Below are 23,244 nucleotides of genomic sequence, written 5' to 3'. Positions count from 1 at the left end.
CCCGGTGTCTGAGGGCTCTGCTCTGCGCCTCGGGCTGTGGGTTGTTACCCCATGGACTCTGAACGCTGCCAGGAGAGGAGGCAGCCGGGGGCGCCTGTGTGACTGACACATGCAGCTTTGGAGAGCACCTCGAGATGGCAGCTGCTGACCGCGGCTGGGGGCCCGGCCTCCCTGCTCACCCCTCCCCTGATGAATTCCAGCGACCTTTTTTATCAGAGTGTCTGGTACAGCCTGTGTGTCTGTCTGGCAGAGTCCTTGTTTGCCTGACGTGTCTCCACCCGGGCCAAGAGGCTGTTGCTGAGAGGACAGCAGGCTGCAGAGCAAGGCAAGACCAGGCAGCAGGAGCCTGAGGAGTTACCACTCAGTACAGACAAACAGAAGGATGTGAAGAAACACAGTTGTCCTGGCAGCTGCAGCCTACAGTGGTGCAATGTACCATTCTCATGGCTGTCTCCTGCACGTGAAATACATGAGACAAAGGGACCAATGTGCTCAGAGGCCACATCTCACACCCCTTAACTTACCAGACCTCATTCAGGGAAACAGTGATGTGGCTGCTGCGTTCTAAGAAGAAAGTTGTTGCTTATGCAGGGAATGCATGAGCCAAAACTCTGCTTGCAAAGTGCCGTCTGCTGGGAAGTTTTGGGGAGAAGCAGCCCAGAGTCTCTGTGAGCTCATGTTTTGTGCATCAGTCTGGTCCTAGAAGGCTGTCAGGGGGCTCTGCTGAGGCCACTCTGGGAAAGGCCTGCAGCCACAGCTTTCGCCTGCAGGCTGCAGCTCAGTAACTCTTTCCCTGGTGCTGACTATCTCCAGTATCTCACCCAGTGGAAGGGAACAGACTTCTTGGATCACTGAGAGCATTGAGCTGTGGTTTCCTTAACCCTCAGTTATCTGAAGAGGAAACAGAAGCCTTGCACACCAGGAAGGTGTTGGCAGGCCAGTTCTATCTACTGAGGCCTTTTGGGTTTTCATTGCCATGGGCCAGGCTGCCTGTCATTCCAGCCAAACATCTCAGCTCCTTTGTGGTAAGGAATAGCTGGAACACCACCGTTCTTCAGCCTGGATGCCTCACCACCACCTTCACAAGGAGAAGGGGCAGGGCTGAGCAGTCCTGTGGTGTGTGGAAATCTGAGTGTGTGGGAAGGAGAAGCAGAAAACATCAGGAGAGGTGACAACAGAGAGCTGAAGGAGACACATCCCAAGCATGTTCTCAGAGCTTGTCCTCTGAAAAAGCCTCCTGGGACTTTGAAGTGCTTTTGAGGGTCTCTCACAGAACATGCCTCATTTCATGCCATTAAAACTGGGCTCATCACGCTTCTGGGGTAATAGTTGCTTAAGTACCCTGTGTTTGCATCTTCACCCCCATCAGACAGCCCTAAGGTGCCCAAGACAGCCCACGAGCCTGTGTGACCCACCACACAGACCTGGCCAAAACCCACAGCCAGAGGCCACAGGAGACACACAGGTACCTAAAATGGAGCTGGTACCCACCAGTGGGCAGCTGAGTCCCACTCCCAGGCTCAAATGCTTCATTAAACCCTTATTGTCCCTGTTTTTAAGGACGTGGCAACCCCAGCTAGGTCAGCAACTTATTCCTTACAAATGCTAGAACTTGTTATGATTTTTAGTAGTGTCTCAAACAGAATCTGGGTGACAGTTGAGCTCCACTCCCAAACTGCAGCAGGTTTGCTTTGTTGTAGCTGAACCCAGGCGTCTTCCATCACTCATTGTTCCCTGGATGGAGCTCATACCCCTTCATTCTCCTGCCTCCCTGTAGCCCTTTTCACTTGCCCTGTTGCTTTCAGCCCATTCCTCCAGTTTGTCAAATGTATATTCAATTTAATCCCATGTCCCAGTCATCTCCCCAGCGGGTGTTTGCTCTTTGTTTCCTCTGGCAGGCCTTTGCAGAGTCCTGTAACGGGGCACAGGCACAAAGCATCTCTTCCAGGGGGATCCCACAGGGATCAGTGTCCCAGGACTGTCTTGTCAGGTAAATCACTGACATTTTAACAAACTGGTCCCATTCTGCACCTGAGCAGCACAGGCTTGGAGCCCCTGAGCAGCACACGCTCGGGGCCCCTAATGGGTCGCTACAAAACTGTCCATGGGTTCCTGATCCAAACGCAGCCCTTCTGCTGCTTGGCTCCTGCTGCTCAGCTCCTGCTGCTGGGCTCCTGCTGCTGGGCTCCTGCTGCTCGGCTCCTGCTGCTCGGCAGGCGGCTGGTGTGTTCCCCATGAGACCCTCTGCTCTGCTCTGCTCTGCTCTGCTCAGCTCTGCTCTGCTCTGCTCTGCTCTGCTCAAGGCAGCATCCAGCCCGGCTCCTCCATCGTGTGCAGGCAGCGATCCTCCCCGGCTCTGCTCCCTGCTCATGGACTGGCCGGCACACGCTGGGCTCCGAGGGCATTGGGACCGGCAGTGACACGGGAGCCCTGCCCCAGCCCCGACCAGGGAGGGTGCTGAGCCGAGCCGAGTCGAGCTGAGCTGCACCGAACCGAGCCGAGCTGAGCTGCGCCGAGCCGCGCCGTGCCGTGCCGCGCCGCACCGAGCCGAGTCGAGCTGAGCTGCACCGAACCGAACCGAGCCGAGCTGAGCTGCGCCGAGCCGTGCCGTGCCGTGCCGCACCGAGCCGAGCCGAGCCGCGCCGCCGGAGCTGTCCAGCCGCCGCGCCTGCCCGGCCGCAGCCCAGCCATCCCCGCCATGCGAGAGCGATGAGAGCAGCCCCTGCAGAGGCAGCCCGGCAATGGAGGATGATTTATTCCAGCTGAGACAGCTGCCGTGAGTAGCGCCGAGGGGCGAGCGGCGAGCCGCGGGGGTTGCTCTCGCGGGCTGCAGGGATGCTGTGGATCCCGGTGGTTTTTAGGGGACTGTCTGTGGGAAGTGGCTTAGGCCCGGGAAGCAGGCCATTTTCCCAGTGTAGCTGCCTGGGTTCAGCATCCTGGGGGCATGCAGGGATCCGTTTGTTACATAAATTCACTCAATTTAGTGGATTGAGGGTGGTTTTTTTGCATGAACTTGATGGTCGTAGAAATAAGGAGGGGTGGGATAAAACCATGCAAGTGCCAAAAGGCTTTTTGAGGGGAAGCATCGGTATGGAATTTGCAAGGTGGGCTGCATCTGTAAATAACGTTGTGTGAGGGAAGGCATCTTCCTCACCTTCCTCCTTCACGCTGGGAACCCGCTGCAGATCTGAAGTGCTTTTGCAAAGGGGTGTTTGCAGTGTCCTCAATATTTGCAAACTGCTCGAAGCAAACATTGCTGCACAGGGAAAGCAGTGTTGCTGGTGAGGAACTCTGTGCTGGGGGGATGTGGTTGCTGGATCTGTGTGGTAAAGGCATTGCTGCCTTTTAACACCAGCATTCCCTTTCCTTTTCATGAATGCAAAATGTTTCCTTTAAAAAAACCAAGTGCATTTCTCCTAATGCTCCATTGTCAGGTGCTTTGCAACATGCTCCTGTTTATAAACCATCCACTCTCGGGCCTGGAACAAATAAATGCTTAAAGTTGATTGTAAATATTCACTAGTTCATGTCAATGACAGAGCAAAGTGTCCCATAACACTGCTGAGGAGTTGGGAAGTGGACATGAACTCCAGCTGCTTTAAAATGCTTAGTTCAGAAGCATTCAGCTTGTCAGTAAGGAGAATAAGATGTGATTACTTTAGGCCAGTTTTCCCAGTCACACATTGCATAATCACAGAGTCTCAAGGGCTGGAAGGGACCTCGAAAGATCAGCTAGAAAAATGTCCTGAAGTACCTTTTGGTGTGGGTGTAATTAGACTTATTCAGTGCTGTGCAAACAAATGCAGCTCCCTGAGATGTCTGAGCTGCAAAGAATCTTGCAAGCAGGGAGCAGTAAATATCACTGTGTGGTTTTTTCTTCATTTGCATCCATTTGTTTCATAGGTTCCTCAGTGATAAACAGGGATCTTTATTTCCTGTGATGGGGGATGTGGCTGGATAGCTCTCTGCTCAGATTGTCATTGAAGTATTGACAGTTTTCAGAGCAGTCCCTGCCTTTGTATAGTGTCTGGAACCATCATCTCCAAAATGGTCAGTTCTGAAAGTCTACTTCAAGAAATACTACAGAGTAGGGAATGGTAATACAGAGGGGTTGTCATTAGTCACTGGAAACTCAGGTAACACAGAGGGGTTGTCATCAGGCACTGGAAACTCAGGTAATACAGAGGGGTTGTCATCAGGCACTGGAAACTCAGGAAGGATTCTGTTGGTGTGCTTATTGTGCCTAAGGCTCACTGGGACACTGAACAGTTACCAGCAGAGTTTGTATGAACGATTTTCAGAGTCCCACAGAGTAGTGACAGTTCAGACCTTTGAAGTAAAGATGTCCCTAGACTCCAATGAACTCTGCACCTGGCTTGGAGACTGCTGAAGTTACAGTAATAATCTTCCTTTAAAAAAGTACAAATAGAGAAGTTTACTCCCTGTACAGTTAAACCAGGTGCTTTTGCAAATAAGATGTGAATGGTACTGTGGTATGAATTGCCCTTTGCAATAAAAAAGCCATCTCATGGGCACACACACTTTGGTTTTTGTTGGCTCAGAGGGTGTGTTTTGTGGGTCATACAAGGGTTATATCTGCAGTGACAGCTTTAATGGGAAAGCAAAAATTCCTTGTGTTTGTCCTCAGTGAGAGGAAATGCAAACAAGACAGTTGTACTGAGATTCAAAATCCAGTCAGATGAAGTACACTTAGAATCCAGTTTCTCAATGGAACTAGATCTGAACCTGAATTAGACCAGTTTGGTTTGTTTGCCTTCTCTTATAGCTGAGTGAAGGATCCTCTGCATACCCTAAATCAGAACATCAGCTAAATCCTAGTTCCACTGCAGTCAGTGTGCCTTTCTTCTTCATTCTGGAGAGGCCTGGCATTTTGCTCTGTGTCATTCTGTTTAAGGTCTTCAAATGTTATCTCAGAAAACAAACTTTGTGACTCTGTTGTTTGTCTGCCAAGACATAAAGGCCAGAGAAAAGCTTTCAGTTTCCTGCTGCAGCTGAGAGCATTACTGAGGTAGCACAAGGAACATTTGCCCCAGAGAGGCCTTGGAAAGCTCTGTCTACCTGAAGAAAAATCATCCTGAGGCATCTCAAGAGCTTGTGAATCAGCTGTCCTAAGGATGAGAGATAACCTCACCAGATGGTCACTGTACCTCTCTCTCTCTCTCCAGGTTATGGCCAGAATATCTTTAGAGAATAGGTGCAGTTCCCCAGATGGGATGTGATCAGGGAAATAACAGATGTGCCAGGGCTGGGAGGAAGAAAAGAACAATGTTTTATATCCCTCTGCTTCATGTGTCTGCCTCAGTGAAATCCTAAGCTGGATTGCTGGCTGGTTGTGAGCAGGACTTCTCTCTTTGTAAAGAACTCCATGGGCGACTGAGATGTTCATGTCTCCATCCTCTTGTCCACCACTGGACCAAAACCCACACACAGGAGTTTTGTAGCTTGCCTATCACTTTGCCCTTGTATTAACCATTGGTTGTCTCATCAGCACTTTCCAAGAGAAACTAAGAGTTGAGGTGTTGCCAAGTACAAGAAGTCTTTCAGATCCCCTTTGGAATTACCACACATACATGTCAGTTTGCTGCAGCTGCAGTTGGAAAGGATGCTGAGGGCTTAGTTCTGCTGACCCTTAAACCAAAAGATTAAACTGGAGTTCAAGAGGCTCCCTGCTAACCTCCATTTAGAATTCTGATGCTCAGGGGGTGTAAGGCACAGGAGGTAGTAATCTGTTCCCAAAAGCTGTTTCACTGAAGTCCAAGAAGTTGTCAGCTGCCAAGGGGAAGAAGTTGTACTGGGGGTGAAGGAAACTGTTACATTAGATGTGTAAATACCTGTTCCAAAGTCTTTCTTTGGTCACAGGAAACGTAACTGATGGAGGATGGACCTCCTCTATAGACTTGAAGCGTTGCCCTAGAGCTCTCTAACCAGCACAGTGAAAGTTGTGTCGATTTAGCAAAGTTCTGGTTTCATATCTTACTCTCCCCTTGGCCTTGCTGCTGAGATCAGGCCATTATCTCTCAGCTAGTGCCAGAGCTGATATGAAGTTCAGTTGTGAGCGTGACACTCATGTGACAACCATGGTCCCCTGTGCCTAGGCTGTAGCTGCAGGCAGGGACAACTCTTGATTTGCACTTAATGAAAAAGTGAGGCTCCTTTCATTCTTATTCTGTCTCTCCCCATTTCCTGAGAGACTACAAAAGTGCACAGAGGCACCAAGTACTAGAAGTCAAACAGCTTCTTAAAATCCAGGTACTTAATGAACTGCATGGTGTTAAAGCTGGAGTTGAAGGCAGGAGGTGGAAGCAGTCATCATGCAGAATCATCATCATCATGGGGGAAAACCAGTCAGTTCAGTCAGTTACCTCACAGATGGTACTTCACTAAGTAATGTTTAGAAACCTGACAACTTTCCAGGGTTCTGCTTCTCCTGAGACACGAATCTCATGAAAACATTGTGGGAAATCGACTTGGAGCTCTTCCTACCAGGACAAAGCATCTGGAGTTCACTGACAGAGCTCTGTCTACTCAGCAGGAGAAGTCTAGGCACATAAAACATGGTTGTCATGAAACATGGATCATTTCATCAGGGTCTCATAACCTGAATGTCTTTATAACGTTGTAGTTGGCATGATTACACCCTCTGGTACAGAGATGGTGGCTGTATCACAATGTACTCTGCAGTTTTCCCAAAGCCAGTAGCACCATCAGGGTACCACAGCCAAACACAGAGACAAACACAAGGCGCTGCTTTCTCTTGGAATGTGAGATGGAGATGAGAGAGTGGGGAAGGAGCTGGCTCCTGTTTGACCAAACAGGGCTTCAAGAGGGATCAAACACATCTTTGACCTCAACAAGACACACCAGAGTATGAATCCCTGGGTTTGTGTTCGTAGGGTGGTGAAGTTTCGCCGCACTGGGGAGAGCTCGAGGTCGGATGAGGATGTCATCTCAGGAGAACACGAGATACAGATTGAGGGTGTTCGGACAGAGCTGGAGCCTGTAGAGCTGGAGGATGGAGCTGCAGTGCCCAAAGAATTTGCCAACCCAACTGATGGTGAGTAGGGTCCTTGTTTTCCTGTAGGACAGAGGTGTGGCCTCTTTCATTTCAGTCATGTTGTGGCCAGGCTGAATACAGTGGGCAGAGAGAGGTTAAAGGTAAAGGAAAAAGAAGGGAATAGTAACACAGGCAAGCTATATTGCACCTGAGAATCATGGTTGAGCTGCCTCATTCCCTTAATGTTTTTATGTTAGCAGTAATAGACACTTTTAAGGAGCTGTGTATCCAGTTGTCATCACCTATTTCACTTAGTTTCCTTTAGATCTGCTCAGTGCTTCTGAGTTTTACTGGAGCAGTTACATGTGGCTGACCTTCGAGGCTGAGCCTGAAGCCTCTGCAGTGTTCCCATCTCCTCCTTGCCTAGAGGACAAGAGGGACAGAACACATCCCAGCCTCTGGCTGCCCTGAAAGCAGTGCCAATTGAGAAGATATGGCAAGTGTTGGGTTTGTCTTAGCACAAAGGCACACTGAGATTAGGTAGGATGACTCTTTTCCCAGGGCCTTATTTCTTATAGTGGTGCAACAGGAAGCCAGAATAGCCCGAGCTCAGTGAGTTTCTCAGAGGATCAGTGCAGCAGTGCAAAGTCTTCAGCTACATGTAGAATGTCAGTTGGCACATTGCCCAAAAAGTGCAAGTGCTGCAACAGCCCCACGTGCTGAGCTTCAGTGCCATCACATCAGGTGCTTGGGATGAAATCACAGGCTGAAGCCTTGCAGCATATAAAAGCTAAGTCACTCTGTTATCTGCTTTAGATGTCAGCAGATTAGCCAGTTGGTAAGTAATTGCATTCACAGGAAGGGGTGGCTCTAAGGAGGGAATACACTTCTACACTGGAATTCTTTTCTCTGTAGATACTTTCATGGTGGAAGATGCGGTGGAAGCCATTGGATTTGGAAAGTTCCAGTGGAAGCTCTCTGTTATTACTGGACTAGCATGGGCAAGTAATTGTTATCAGGGTCAATTGCATGGTCATCAGTCAGAGAATCTCAGTGACTTCAAATAAGGTAGCCACAGAAGTCAACAATGTCTCCAAACAGATAATTGTTCAGTAAAGAAGGAATTTGACTTGAGATTCTACAATGCCAGCTGGACTCAGGCCTGTAATGGGGTAACTGGGTAAGGGGGCAATGACACTGATTGATTCCCTGCCTCTGAAGTTCTTATAAATCAGGGTTTGAAAAACCATTTTGGTTCTCTACCTCAAATGCCTGTTTCAAATGGAACAGGTCCTGGGCAGCTCCTGCAGAAGCAGGTCTCAGGTCTCAGTAGTGGTTTCCCCACATTCCTCCCATTAGCTGCAATCTCTGCTTTCTGTCTCAGGATTATTGTAGTCTCAGTTGGGAGTGAACAGCAAGCCAGTACTTCTAGTTGTAACCTTGATTTCAAGAGCAGAAAGACAAGTTTGTTTTCCCTTTTCTGCTGTTTCTGAAGCACTGTGTGTTCCATCTTCTGTGGGATACTGTGGGGGAAGGTATCTGAAGCCTGTATTTACCACATCTACCTCTAAGGCTACAATCTGCCATGGTTTAGATCCTGTCAGTCATGGAATTTAGTCTACAGGTGATCTATCAATATATTGGATACAAATCCAGAAGTGAAGTATGAAGGAGAAGGGGAGTAAGTTATAATGTAATAAACAGTTCTGAGTGACTCTGTGTGGAAAGGAGCTGCAAGCTCATCCCTGTGGTATGACACACAGAGTGACTGAAGCTGGGTGGCTGACCAGCCAAGCCTCCTCGAAATCACCCAGTGACAACTGTTGGTTTGGCTCTTTGAATCCTCTCTGGCTGGTGTTACTAAGCTTTGTGATAATCAGAAATGGATTTGAAAAGGCACCTGTTGATTTTTTTCTCTGCACACTGGAGGCTGCAAACAGAACTGGTTTATCTCACCTGCAGAGGGGAAAGGCACCAGCAGAAACCAGGTTCATTTCAAGAAGGTGTATTATGGACTGCTATGTCAATCTAATGCTCAGGTAGTTATTTTTTGTTTCTTTTTCACTCTTGCAGATGGCAGATGCTATGGAAATGATGATTTTAAGTATCCTAGCTCCTCAGCTTCATTGTGAGTGGCGATTACCAAGCTGGCAGGTTGCATTGCTCACATCGGTAGGAAAAATAACTGACAGCTCCTGTGTTCTGTGAGGTTAATCATTGTCATTCAGACACTGTGCTTTAGGTCCCAAAGCTGAATCTGTTGGTGGCCTTTGCAGATTGCTTTTGGCTTGAAAGACTATAGGAGTCTTTTTTAAAAGCCAGAGATTGAAGAAGTGGATCTCAGAACTGAGGGAATTTTGCATGTTTCAGGTTCAAAGTTTCATGTAAGCTCCAGGAACCTGTGAATTGCCTCAGACTCAGCCTAAAATTCAACCTGTTTGATTAAAAAAAGAGAAGATTGGTAACCTTTCACTGTCTTTCTTGAAAACATTTCTCTCTCACCTCGGACACAGACAGACTGGGAGCTGTGAGAGAGAGCAAGCAATTGCTTTTTCAGGTGGACCACCAGAGATCTTTGCCAGAAACTTGCCATGCCTTCAGGGATAACACAACTAGTTTGGGGACCCTTCTCTCAGCACATGCCACTGTTGTGTGCCATGCACTTTAACTCCTACATTTCTCTTTCCTTTTGGTGCCATCTGTGGTGTTAATTGTTCTGAATGCTCAGTGGCTTTACATCAGTTATGATCACGTCCTTTCCCAGCCTGAATGCAGCCAGCTCATCCAAAGGAGAGTCTTGTTCCTTCTTTCAGCACAGTTTCTTTTGTTCTTGGTGAGCACAATTAGAAGGAGATGGAGTCAGTGAACATGAGCCAAAAGTTTGGACAAACAGAACTGCTTCTTACTCCACTTATTGCTTGAATAGGCACTTAGGCAGAATTCCTGTGTGCTACATTCCTAATGTGCTGATGGGGAAATGCCCTTGGGTTCTGCCATTACCTTCAATGAGCAGGATTTCCTTTCTGTCTCCATCTACAGAATAAACTACTTGTTGGTGTCACCTCTGAAAAGAGTATGATGGGTTTTCTTTGACACCTCAGTCTGTTTTCAGACTTTTTCTAACCTCAGCAGATGCCAGGCTCTGACCTCAGCAGATGCAAGGCTCCTACTGAAAATGGTCCCACCACTGAAGGAAGCTGAGAGACTTTGTCTTGAGTGGTCTGCTGACACTCACCCCCATTCCTGGCCAAAGCAAATACTCTTCCTAGTCAATGGAAGTGAAGTTAGGCTAATGCTGAGTGACTTCTGAACAATCCCACTATATTAATAATAGTCTCTGCTGCAAAGGAACTAAACCCAGAACACCTGGACATGTGTCTCTCTTGTTAGAGCTGACATTTTCTAGACTCACTGTGAGGTTGTGTTCTATTTGCTGTCATATGGAAGCTTTTACTTGTCTGGTTGTTAAGGGGAAGAGGTTTTTTCTGGTGTCTCACAGGTGGTGTTTGTGGGGATGATGTCCAGCTCCACCCTCTGGGGAAACATCTCAGACCAGTATGGGAGAAAAACAGTAAGTCTTCAGCTCCTACTAGAATACATTCTAATACTTGCACAGTGCAGATGTTTCAGTGCATGCTGTTCACAGTATTCACAGTCCACTTGTGTGAAGCAGAATTAAGCAGAGCCAGAACAACCTCCCATGAAACACAACGAGTTTGAAGCTCTACTTTATATTTGGTTGATTGGTGTTACAGCACAGACTTTCTTTTCCTCCTGCCTGTTTGTTAAATACAGGGCCTAAAGATCAGCGTGCTCTGGACACTCTATTATGGGATCCTCAGTGGTTTTGCCCCGGTGTATAGCTGGATCTTGGTGCTGAGGGGCCTGGTGGGCTTTGGGATTGGAGGAGTGCCTCAGTCGTAAGTAAATATTCACAGCTCCTAACTGCTCCTTTCTCATTGTTTCTTTTACTGACTTCTGTCAGGTTGAAAACATGCCTCTGTTCAGTTGTCCCAGCCCCATTTCTAAATTGAGACCAGGCTCTAAAACTGTGGGAAGGTTTTAAAGGCACCTGATGCACCACTGAGCAGTGAATGAGCTTTACAGCTCCTGTGTGAACGAGCCAGGCTCCCAAATGTAATGTGCTATATGCTTTCAGTCCTTTTAAGCTTCTCTCATTGCATCCTGTAAACCCTGGTGAAAATGAGAGGCCCAAAGAGCCCACCTGGAAGTGGGTAAAACAGCCCAGAGAGCATTGTGTAGCTGTGCCCAGACACTGCATTGCTGGGCAGTACCAGCGCTGCCTGCACAGCACAACGTCATCTTCCTGTCACGACATAAACACGAGGACTGAGAGGTAGAGCTGAGCCCTGACTGCTGACTCTAAGAGTGCAGATTAGTGTTCACTCAGAGCCTGAACTTTCACAGCTGAACCTGATCACAGCTGAACCTGAGCTGGAGTTCCAGACCCACAGAGCCCAAGGCTGAGGATGTCTCCATGGCTCAACACGTTTCTGATCAGAAGGTAGCGCTGGGGCATCTCTGTCTCTGTGTTGTTCCATTCACTGAAGAGAGAGGTCTCTAAATTTTCCATCTACAACAAATAACTGTGCTTTCGGCTTTTAATTATAAATGTACAGGGATGAGTGTAGCTGTTCTCTGTCTCTGCAGTCTTTTACCCTTATTAACAATTGATACTCTGCCCCTTGGAGGTGCTATTTCAGAGTACTCAGAGTGTAACTTTGATTGATGGCTCTTAAGACTTCTTCACAAGGCAAGTCAATATCCTGTCTTTTCTATGGCCATTGCCAGATAAAAGATTCAGAGCTGAGATGGAACATCACAGTATTATTAATTGTCTCTTACTGCTGTCCTGCCCACCTCTAGAAGCTACACAAGAGCATAATGTGTATGCAGTACAGGGGAGTCCTTAGCCTGCTGTGGATTGACCAACACTGAGGCAGTTTCTGCCTTGCACTTCCAACTGAGCACAACTGGAAAGAGGCAACAGGACAACAAAGGCAAAGCATCAGAGCTGATGCCATTGTACAGAGGGAGAGATAAGGCACGAGGGCTACACGACCTCATGAGAGACAAAGAAGAGCTGGTAACAGAACTCTGGGTGGACATTTCACATACCATTGTGTGCAACTTTGTGTTTTGATGAACTGAGTTCTGGGAAGCTACTGAGAGATCAATCCAACATTTGTCAAGTTAGGAGGAGTTTTGTCACCAGCATCAAAGAAAGCCCAAGGAGTTTAGAGGCAGAAACAGGCAGAAACAGGGTGAGTCAATGGAACACAAACAGAGTAGGAGCAAAGAATGACGAGTCTTCTCTGGGTTGAAGGAGAACCTTGACTGGCTCCTGGCCCTTGTGTTCATCCTCAGGAAATACTGAGGAGCTGTACCATTCCTCTTTGGCACAGTCAAGAAACAAAGACTCTGTAGAGTTAGATGATTTCTTTTTGGATTCCCACAATAAAAGAATGCAAATGATTTTATACCAGTAACAGGATGAGACCTGGGAAGTGTTCACCTCCAGGAGAACCGAAACGTGGCAGGATAGGCTGATGTGAGATTCTCTGAGCCAGCTGTAAAGCTCTGAAGAAAAACTTACCCAGCAAGAGTCTGTGTTGAATGCTGATGGCCCACACTGAAAATAACAGGCATGGTGCCTGTCCCAGACCAGGGCAGGGCTGTGGAAACATGAGAACTGCTGTGTTTAGCCAACAGGGTTACAGAAATCACACCAAAAGAGCAAGTTCTGTCTTCCTTTGCAACGATGAACTAAAGGGGTTGTGTTCTGCTGTAGAAAGAGGAGTCTGAACCAGCATCCTCACTCTTGCTGACCTGAGGGCTGGGAAGGGGTTTGTGTTACTACTGTGGGTTTGGCAATTTAAATGTGAGGCAAACACCGTGTTTGAAGCTCTCTCATTGTGCTAACATGGCACTTTTCTCCATGTGCTAACCTGCCGTTTTTCTCAATGTTCCCTCTTCACAGGGTAACCTTATATGCTGAATTCCTTCCAATGAAAGCCAGAGCAAAATGCATTTTATTAATAGAGGTGAGCAGTGTAGCTGTGCATGCTGGTGTCCAAAGGGACCAACCCTGCTGTTGGCTCCATCCATTCAGTCCTGCTGACTAGAAATCTCACACGTGGCTGCAAGTCAAATGGTGATCGTCCGAGTTAGTGTGGAGCTGAGGTTACCCTCATTCCCTCTACTGGCTCTGGTCCAAAAGCAGCACAAAGCACTCCTGTAACACTGCACCCTTCCTGTTGAATCTGGCTTTTTGCACATTAACTTGCATCCAGAGCTGTGTAAGCTGCTGCTGTTGGCTGAAGGGGGACCACGGGGTTGTCACCAGGTGTCATGGGGGAGTTTACAACTCAGTAATGCATGATGGACACTGCTCAGTAAATGCAGGGCTGAATTCAGCTCCTCATAGTTAATCCAAATGTATCAGTCACAGAGAGCAGAATTTTACCCTATAAATAAGGCAAATTTTTACAGCCCTTGAAAGGGTCAGAGAACAGAGAACAGTTCCTTGTCTGCATCACTCAGTTTGAAGGAGCATCCTTGTGGAAAACACCACCAAACTGAAGCAGCTTCTCAGTGCAAAACCAGTCTTGTAAGACACCTGCTGGCTAGTCCTACATTCAGTTGATTAATCTTTCCTAAATACAGTTCAGTAGCTGAATTACTTCTTTCTGTGTCACTTTTGTTCTGCCACAGTTTGGCAACCTCTGGGCAACCCTGGGTTAGAAATATGTTCTCAGTGTTAAACAATGAGTGAAATGGGTTCATAATCTAAAGGAGAATAATCCTGCATGAGGATATGCAAGAGGATGCCAGCTCCATTATTTGCTAAGAAGGTATCAATTCCTTCTTTCAGCTACAGGCCAGACTCTGTGGCTCTGGTAGCACACACAGATACCTTCAGTCTCATGGTGGTAGCTGGGATAGTGCTCACAGACAGATACATTAGTAGTCATTTTGCTCAAGAAACACCATGAGTCTATTCCTTATAAGAAGCTACCTGCAGTTAAACATCAGTGTCTAGGGAAAGCTGATTTCATTCAGAAATGAACTTACCAGCTTCTGCTGCATCTAAACAAATCCCCTCGAAATGTCTGGACACAAAACGTCTCTGTGCAGCTGTCCCTAGGGAGCATGGCTTGGGATGCTGCAGAGGAGGAGACCTGAAGAGCAGTCGTGTTGTCATTTGTTTCTTTTCTCTCTGGCAGGTGTTTTGGGCCATTGGGACTGTGTTTGAAGTCCTCCTGGCAGTGTTGGTGATGCCCACCCTTGGCTGGCGCTGGCTTCTCATCCTTTCTGCCCTCCCGCTTTTGCTCTTCGCTGTGCTGTGTTTTGTAGGTATCCTTCAGAGACCAGTGTGTGTTCCATCAGTCTGCCACTTCCCCACCTGACTCTGTAGCCAGGTGGAAGGAAATGGTGACAGCTTTGAGCTCTCTTGGTGTCACCTTTGAAACGGCTGAAATCACGACAAAAATGCCGTTGTTTCCACAGGGTGCTGGTAAAAACATTCCAGTGGGAGAAGTGTTTGTGTCACTCTAGTTGTTGGAGCCAGTGGTGGGAGGGAATTTTGTCAAACCAACTCAGGCCTGGAAACCTCTCCAACTTAACAACAGTTTCAACTAAGCTCAATGGAGTGAGCAATTCCATAAGAGCTGTTCCTCTTTCCCTCGTTGCCCTTTGGGGTCAAAACCATCAGTTCTGTAGTTACTGCCCTCCCAGCAAACGCCCCAGGCCAGGGGTGACACGGCATGGTGCAAGGCAGGCGCCAAAATAAGACCTGTATGAGTTAAGCCTGAGCTCAGTGCACTGGCAGCTGATATATTTCACTCAGTCTTCTCAAAGATTATGTCCTTGTCAGGTTGTTTAGCAGCTCTTATTATGCCTTAGTCACTGGCATTGATTTTCAGAAGTACCTGCACCTACAGAGGTGCTCAAACGTGCTTCTCCTAAAAAGGAGCTTAGAAACGCAGCTTTTGGAGTGCCTAAAGCATCCTGTTACCTGCCTGTGTGCTTTGCCTCTGCTGCTGGGAAGGTGTCAGGTAAAGAACCTGCAAAAGTGCCTAACCAAGGCAACAGGAGGGAAAGCTTTAGACAGGAGTTGTGCTTTGTGGTGAAAGGGGGGTTTTGCAGTTTCTTCAAGGCCAGTGAGGGGTTTGACGTGGGTTGGAGGACGCTTCCCTGCCTTGCTGGAGGTCTCCAGTCCTCGCTTGCGTGGGTGGTTTGCTGGAGCCACTGAGATTTCCCAGCCCACAAAGAAAATCCCCAGATTGTTTATTGCTGTGCTTTTGATATCCTTGTGCCTGTGACGTGCTCTGCTCTCTCAGTGGCTGCCAGAGAGCGCCAGGTACGACGTGTTATCTGGGAATCAAGAGAAAGCCATTGCCACTCTGCAGCGCATCGCGACGGAGAACGGAGCTCCAATGCCCCTGGGGAAGTTAATTATTTCCAGGCAGGTAGGTACAGGCAACAGGCACATTAATAACCTGGGAGAAACTCAAACTCTGCTGCATTCAGATGCGTTTTTAATAGCAAGTCATCAATGTTAAGCCTCATTTTAATGTCTCAGCTGGTAATAAGAGCATGAGAGATGGTCGTAGGTGTCTCTCTCACAGTGAGGAAGAGTTAGTTTCTCATTTTTATTGCCATGAAAATCCTGGAGGTGAAAAGGACCTTTAAAGTGACCATTAGTGTCATTCAACTCTCCCTGATTCCCTGTTAGTAAAGAAAGTCAAACCTTAGCACTGCTGAAGAACTCAGAGCAGGATGCCCAGATCTGGGCTCAAGATGGAATTGGACTCTTCAGGTCTAGCCTCAATTTTAACCTAATCCTGGTTTTCTGGAGTGGGAAAGCTGCAAGCTCCCATTCAGTCCTCAGGCATGGAGCAACTCAGGCTGTTACTTCTGAGCTGCAATTACTGGATGAATTGTGTTGGGTTTTTTCATTTCAGCTTTATATGGCCAACCCCTCAGCACCCCAGTCAGCACATAAAGCAGCTCTGCACGTACAGAGCAACGAGCAGACTGTTCCAGAACACAGCTACAGAGTTCACCAGCAAGGAAGGACAGCACAGGGAGACCTGTGGATTTGAACAAGGGCAGAATTGTAAAGCTTGTCAGGAGCCGGTTGGTAGTGACAGTGTCTTGCTGATCTGAGGAGAAGGCTGGGTTTTGTAAGGTCTGCCTCAGCTGGGATTTGAGCTCTGTGCATTTCACAAGTGGTTCAGTCACAGTGATCTGATGGGCTGTGCAGGAACACTCTCCAAGTTTGGAATGGTTCTGTTTTCAGGGTGGGGTGGGAAAGTACTTTTCTTTAACCACAAGTTTATGGGCTCTCTTAAGAACCACAGAGTTTAAAAGGGGTCTGCTGGCAGGAGGGCTGCTTGGAGGTCCTCCAAACCCTACCCTAGATCAGAAGCCCCGAGGGGCTGCTCTGATTTATGAGAGCTGGCTGTGTGCCTCATGAGTTATATACTACCTGTGGATTGGCAAAGTTCTGCTCTGCCTCTTTGCAGCCTCACTTTGTTGTGAGAGATCCTCACCTTCCTTATGGAGGAGCAGTGTGCCCTGTGCATGAACTGGTTTGGTATCACCAGGCTACTAGAGAATTCTCCTCAGCAGAGGAATTCTTTACTCAGGTCCCAGCACCAGTGTGGCTCTGACAATCTGAAGAGCCCTCAACTGGTGCCAAACACTTGTCCTGAGATACTGTAGGTAGTACTGTGTATTGTGTTATCCCTTGCCACTCCAGGAGCAGTGAGTGCCCTGATCATCTGATTTCTGCTTGTTTTCAACAGGAAGACCGAGGGAAAATGAGGGACCTTTTTACACCTCATTTTCGATGGACCACACTGTTACTCTGGTTTATATGGTAAGAGGAAATATAAAGGGCTCAGTGCCAGCACAATCCCAAATGGTTTTGAATGGAGGTGTTTTACAGCATCACTAAAACACAGCAACTTCCTCCTCAAAAAAAGAAAACCCCAGCTCACATTGATGTGTGATTTGTGAAGCCACCCCATGTCCAGCATTCTCAAGCTCACTGCCCTCTCAGTTTCTGAATGCTGGTAGGAGACAGCTTTGAGGTGGAGCTGAGTGGAAGCCCTCACACAGTGGGTTCAGTTTGGATTCATGTTGTTTACTGTAAGTTTGACCAGCTGAGACTTCCTCTCTCATTTTCTTCCTTGCAGGTTTTCCAATGCATTTTCATATTATGGGTTAGTTTTATTAACTACAGAGTTCTTCCAAGCAGGAGATGTCTGCAGCAGTGAGTACTCCATCTTTTCTATTTAAACATACCCTGTTAAGTGATGGAATGTCTTTTGTTAGGTCACCTTCTGCTGTTAGCTTGGAATGGACTGTGGCTGCCAGCCTCACTTCTAAGGCATCCACATAAAGGGTTATTTATTTGAAACCTTTTTGATAGACTGTTCCTCACCTCCTGCACGATGCAGAGAGTGCCTGCAGTGTCTCTGTGCCCAAAATGTAAAACAGCAAGACAAGCTTCAAGGGAGACCTGTTAGTAAGAGCATCTGTTCTTTTTGAGAGGAAAAAGTGGTTGAATACATGTAAGTTCCAGATTTGACAAGCCTAATCAGTTCTGAGAATGGCTGCTGCAGGGCTTCCAGGTCCTCAAGCTGTGGAAACCTGCGGAGAAAAAAGGTGCTGGTGGGAAACCATTGTCCTCTTTGTTGAAGATTTTGGTGTAAAAAGCTTTGACTGTGTTAAGGAGAGGCTTGGAAAGTTGGAGTCCTCAGGGGAGACGTGGTTCAGAACACTTGTAATTAGTGAAATCTGTCTGATAGTTGGAGAATTACAGAGAGAGGATGGCTGGTATTGAGGGGAGACACAGACAGCAAGCTTGTACAGCAGCGTTGCCTGTTGGGGGTGTAACGCCAGTCAGCCTCCACAAAGGAGCATGCATCCTTTAAAAATGCTTGTTTTTACAGAGACAGAGCATTCAGCCTTCTCACAGTACAGGTGAGGTGTTAGTTCCACATTTCTGGTGGAACAGACAGAATTACTGATGTTAATCCTGCTCCCTGCCACGAGGCCTGGACTGGAAAACACCCGAGCCGTACAACCGGTGGGGAAGTGTGAGCTTTCATTCTGCTGGTGCTGCTTGCAGAGGTTGAGATGTCCTGCCACAAGTAGGAGTCTAAACTGTTCAGTTTCAGCTGCATCTTCCAGGCAGAACAGACCTGCTGTGCAGCAGGGTCTTTTCAGTACATCCCTTCTATTGGTTGCAGCAGTAAGAGTGAGACAGAGCAGGAGCAGAGGCTGAGCAGAGGAGAGGTCACTCAAGATACATTAAGTGCTTGGATTGTTTTCTTTTTCCTCCCACAGTATCCAACAGAAGGAAAGAAGTTAAAGCAAAGTGCAGCCTGACCTGTGAGTACCTGACAGAGGAAGACTACACAGATCTGCTCTGGACCACCCTGTCAGAATTCCCTGGTAAGTGGCACTAAGCAGCAGCAATTCTCCACTGCCAGCAGCTCACTGTTACTGGAATGGGCTCTTCTGCCTGGCCTGGTGCCAGGGTGTTTTCCTTGCTTGGGCTGCAACATTCCAAATCCAACTAACCCAGCCTGTGTGAAAAGGTAGCTGCAGCATCCTCCACCTTTGCTCAGTTCCCCAGAGTCAGCTTGTCTTCCTCTCCAGGTGTGTTGGTAACACTGTGGATTATCGATCGGATAGGCCGCAAGAAAACCATGGCCCTGTCCTTTTTTGTCTTCTCCTTTTGCAGCCTTCTGCTGTTCCTCTGCGTTGGAAGGTGAGTAAAACACGATGGACAGTGGGTGTATCTGATTGACTCATGTTCTCCCCAGTTATGGCAGGAGAACTGGAAGCAGTGGCTTGGAAAGCCATGAGATGGTTGTGCTCAGCTGGGGAAAGAATTAAGGGTGGTAACTAACTTGAAAGAAGCAGGAGAGGAAAAATCCTTCACTATAATCTTGTGGACAGACAGTCCAAAGGGGAAAATAAGAGCTTGTGTTTGAATAGGAGGTGACCAGTGGACAATATTCAGTTGAGCTCTGCTGCCATGGGCCCGAGGAGCTGTTGCACGTGCAGCTCTCTGCCATCCTGCCAGGCTGACTGTACCCAGGCAATGCTTCACAGCCAAGCCCAGCCTCTGCTTCCCCTTCACCAGCTCTGAGTGCTTCACTTGCCCTGGGCTCTTGGTGGTCTCAGTGCTGTGGCAGTGTTCTGTGAGAAGCAACAGGCACAGACTGGCACAAGCTGCCAGCTGTCTGCAGCCTGGCTGGTGCAGCTCGGGGCTGGCATTGCAGATACATGGCAGCCAAGGTTCAGAACAGCTTAAGATCACACTTTTGTCTTGTCCAGTGTCTGTCCTTCATGCAGATTTTGCAAAGAACAAGTCAGTTGACAGCTCTGTCCTCGAATCTTAGTGATACCAAGTTCCCAGCTGAGCTCTGAGAGTCTGCCTCTGATTACATCTGGTCTTTGTGCCACACACATGCAGCAATGTCTGTACCTCAGGATGAGCAAGGAAATGACCCAAAGCAGGAGGAGAGCTGTCTGGATTCAAACCTTCTTGGGTACTGCACAAAACCTTAGAGCATAGAAACCTTGTGATAAGAAACTTCACAAAGTTGCAAGTACCCAGGTGGTTCAGAGGTTCACGTCCTTTGAACAGGAAAGCTCCACTCTCCTCTCCTTCCCATGGATGCCACCTTTGTGTTTACACCATCCATAGCACAGACTGTGGGTTTTCTTATTTGGGAAAGTTTAGGCACTGGCTGCTCTTTGCAACAGGCCACAGCTGTCAGTCAGGATGAGCACACTCAGAGAACCAATGTGCTTGTGCAGATTGTTTGGCATCGTTGTTACAGTTAAAATCCAGAACAAACACAAAGGGTTCATTAAAAAACAGAAGGAATTGCTTGAATAAATTCAGCCCTTTTATTGCACTTGCCTCCAAGTTAAACAAACAGATTGTACAGAACAATCCCAAACACTGCTCTCCTTTTTATTCTCACAGAAATGTTCTTACTGTGCTGCTCTTCATTGCAAGAGCTTTTATTTCAGGAGGATTTCAGGCTGCTTATGTTTACACTCCTGAGGTAAGGAGGTTGGTTTTGTCATAAGAATATTTAAGGGGAGTGAGAACATGGTGGGAAAGTCATTTTTGTGACCTCTTCACAACAGACCTTACCCCAGATATGAGTTGATGATCTCATTGTCATTGTCTAACAGAACCTGCTGTAGTACCACTTGTCAGAACTTCCCAGTAGTGTTAATGGGCTGATGCTCTGTTCACAGGTTTATCCCACAGCCACACGTGCTCTGGGGCTGGGAACATGCAGTGGAATGGCCAGAGTGGGAGCCCTCATAACCCCCTTCATTGCACAGGTAAAACTCCTTCTCCCCCCCCCGAGACTGAAGGCACAGGAAGGTGATGGAGAAGCCACTTTGCTGTAGGGGCCAGCCCAAGGGCAATCTGTTCATGGTGTGTTGAAGGAGGGTTGTTGTTGCCTGCTCCTTGAGGTGAGTTCAGGCTCATCTCTGAACTTACCTCTTGCTCCCGAGCTCCATTTGTTGGGGGATAACTAACTAAGAGGTGGGCTGCTAGATGGGTGTAAGGACACTTGGAAGCCACCACCTGGAGATGGGGTTTGTGAGAGGCAGGGAGTCTCTGTGCATGGTGCAGTGGCACCTCTCTCTGAGACCCCAGGCTGAGGTCCTGGAGGCTACAAACATTCAGGATTTTTGGCAAGAGCTAGAGAAGGAGATTGGGCAGGGAGCCAGGCTCCCCAGGGACAGGGCTCAGCACTGTGTCAGAAGCAGCGGCGCTGCAGAGGGCTAGGTAGAAAACTACCCATTAGATCTGTGTTTCTCTCTGTGCTAAGGCCCAGGAGTGCTAGTTTGTATTTTCTGCCTTGTTTTCTGCAGGTGATGTTGGAATCTTCAGTCTATCTAACACTGGTGGTTTACAGTGGCTGCTGCCTGCTGGCTGCCCTGGCTTCGTGCTTCTTGCCCATTGAAACTAAAGGTCGTGGCTTACAGGAGTCCAGCCACAGAGAATGGGGACAGGAGATGGTTGGGAAAGGATCTCATTCCCCAGGGGTCACCAGGTCAAACTCTGGATCACAGGAATGAAAGGACATGGAAACCTGCTCAAAGAATGAAGGATATGGGCAAGATCTCTGTCACAAACAGCCAAGCCTGAAGCCTAGGAAGCTGACCATCCCGTCACTGCCAGCAGCCCGTGTCAGCCCGCAGCAGCTTGGGGCTTGGACCTAAGCAAGCTGTGTCTCTGCTGCTCTTTGCTCACACTCATAAAAACTTTACTTCTGTATTGAGAGGTGTTTGATCCAGATTAGCATTTGAAGTTTTGCAGGGAGGGGTTTTTCTTAAGTCTGTTGTGCTTGCATGGTCAGCTCTTCAGCTTCAATCGTCCCGTGCCAAGCAAATCGCTCACTGAATGCAACTCGCAGCTCATTAAAATAACCTACTCCTGCTGCCTAAAGATTACCATTTCTTGTGTCCCTGGCACAGCACACGGTGGATTCCACACACTGCAGGATAGGTTGTGTGAATTAGTTGCCTGCCTTGTACTTTTTAGCCATCAAAAGCAATGATGAAGTGTGGTAACAGCAAAGCAGCCACTGCTTTCCATTCCCTTGCTCACAGGTTCTGTCCCTGGAGCATTAACAGGCACTGATTGCTTGGGAACGAGTTGCTGAAGGTTTCTCCCACCCAAGGCAGGTAGTTGGAGTCAGTGAGGAGTGGCATTTGCTGCAGAGATGGAACCTTCTAGAAGCAAAGTAAATCCTCATGGTTTGGAGCAGGATTTGCCTTCTCTAACATTGCCAGAAACACTGAGCACTCTGTGTGTTGCTGGGTGAAGACTGCTTCAGCTGCCCAATGTCTCTGTGTGTGGGGAGGTGCACACTGTGCTTCTCTGCATGGGTCCAGGTATGTTTCTGCTCAGTTTGCCTCAGTATGTTCTCACAGTGGTGTAGCCAAAACCTTCACTAACAATGCCTCAGCCTGAGCAGCTGCCTTTGGCAGTTTGGATGGAGCTGCCTTCCAGTGTCTCCCAACAGAAGCTGGTCTGCTGACAGCTGGGCAGGACTTCTCCAGGGCTGCTGATTGTGTATGGACTGTAATGTCTAGCTGTGGCAAAGGAATGGAGCTGGCATCTTGCCACAAACCAGCAAACATCACGGGAGGAGCCGAACTGCAGCCCTCATTAGATGAGGAGCTTCACTCCTTCAGATGCAGCTCCTCAAGGCTGATGATCCTGCTCTTGTGAGGGAATGTAACAGAGTCCAGGTGAGGAGAAGTTTGTCTCGTTTGTCAGAAGCCTGTCCCTGTGCAGGGAGCCAGATTTCAGAGCCTGGGGCTGTGCAGGGAGGAGATGCAGAAGGACCTGAGACGTGTCTCATCCACAGCTCAGGTTATGTTCAGGATTCCAGACTGTGGAGCACACAACCAAATGTAAGTGAGATGGGCTCAATGCCAGTCACCAGGCTGTGGGAAGCAATGCCTGTTCCTAGTGTGTGTGGTCAGTTGTCTCACCTGAACATAGTGAAGCAGGCTACAAGCTTTTGCACAGTGGCATGTCTGAAGTGTTCTGGGACCCAGCCCCCTTTTCTGTGTGGCAGGAACAGGTCACCAAGCCCATGTTTGGGTGCAATACCAATGGAGACAGTGGGGTTCAGCTTTCACTTTGGGTTTTACAGCACTGTGTGCAGTGTAAGGCCCCAAGTCGTGCTGAGTCATTTGTGTGTGGCACTGAAGGGAAAGGAGAGGTGGATAATTCCTGAAAGAAACTGGGGGAACTCAGACTAGTTAAAGAAGGCCAAAGAAGTTGTTATTGATATCCTTGTGTGTGGGCATCTTCTGCTGAGGAAAGCCAAAGTTTGACAAGGCACCAGGATGTCTGTCCATTCATTCACCCCGTGGTGGGGGTGGCTTTGAAAGGCTCCAGGAGCCAACTTTCCTTGTGCTGGTAATAAGAAAATGCCATTCAGCTCCCAGGGGACCCTGCTGCTGGTGACACAGAGGCACACAGTCTGTCCCAGTGGCTGCTGCTGCCTGCTGGCTTGGTTATCTCTGTCCCTGCTGTCTCTGTGTCCTGTGTGCTCAGTCTCCAGCAAGTTCAAGTTCCAGTTGATCCCCAACATCAGACAGGGCTGACAACCAGTGCAAGTCATTTGTTTCCA

At 48.2% G+C, this 23,244-nt stretch overlaps 1 protein-coding gene across 1 annotated transcript; it reads left to right on the top strand.

The window, feature by feature from the left end:
- The first annotated feature begins 2,713 nt into the window (after positions 1-2,713).
- SVOP (SV2 related protein) lies at positions 2,714-21,467 on the top strand. Its single transcript, XM_010199797.2, has 16 exons — positions 2,714-2,776; positions 6,915-7,075; positions 7,931-8,016; positions 9,089-9,187; positions 10,515-10,586; positions 10,811-10,935; positions 13,017-13,080; positions 14,263-14,388; positions 15,379-15,507; positions 16,849-16,922; positions 17,242-17,318; positions 18,398-18,505; positions 18,713-18,824; positions 20,055-20,136; positions 20,336-20,425; positions 20,966-21,467. The coding sequence occupies exons 1-16, from the start codon at positions 2,742-2,744 to the stop codon at positions 21,170-21,172; spliced, it is 1,647 nt and encodes a 548-aa protein (XP_010198099.1). The 5' UTR covers positions 2,714-2,741; the 3' UTR covers positions 21,173-21,467.
- The last annotated feature ends 1,777 nt before the right edge of the window (positions 21,468-23,244 follow it).

Source organism: Colius striatus, chromosome 17 (genome assembly GCF_028858725.1).
Source record: "Colius striatus isolate bColStr4 chromosome 17, bColStr4.1.hap1, whole genome shotgun sequence".
Taxonomy (NCBI): Eukaryota; Metazoa; Chordata; class Aves; order Coliiformes; family Coliidae; genus Colius; species Colius striatus.
This window is presented reverse-complemented; position numbering and strand designations above follow the sequence as displayed.

Bases quoted from the DNA above. Each gene is read 5' to 3' on its own strand.
- SVOP (XM_010199797.2), top strand. From the start codon at position 2,742: ATGGAGGATGATTTATTCCAGCTGAGACAGCTGCC. The intron at 8,017-9,088 runs GCAAGTAATTGT...TCACTCTTGCAG, and splicing joins TTATTACTGGACTAGCATGG to ATGGCAGATGCTATGGAAAT. The intron at 17,319-18,397 runs GTGAGTACTCCA...TTCCTCCCACAG, and splicing joins AGCAGGAGATGTCTGCAGCA to TATCCAACAGAAGGAAAGAA.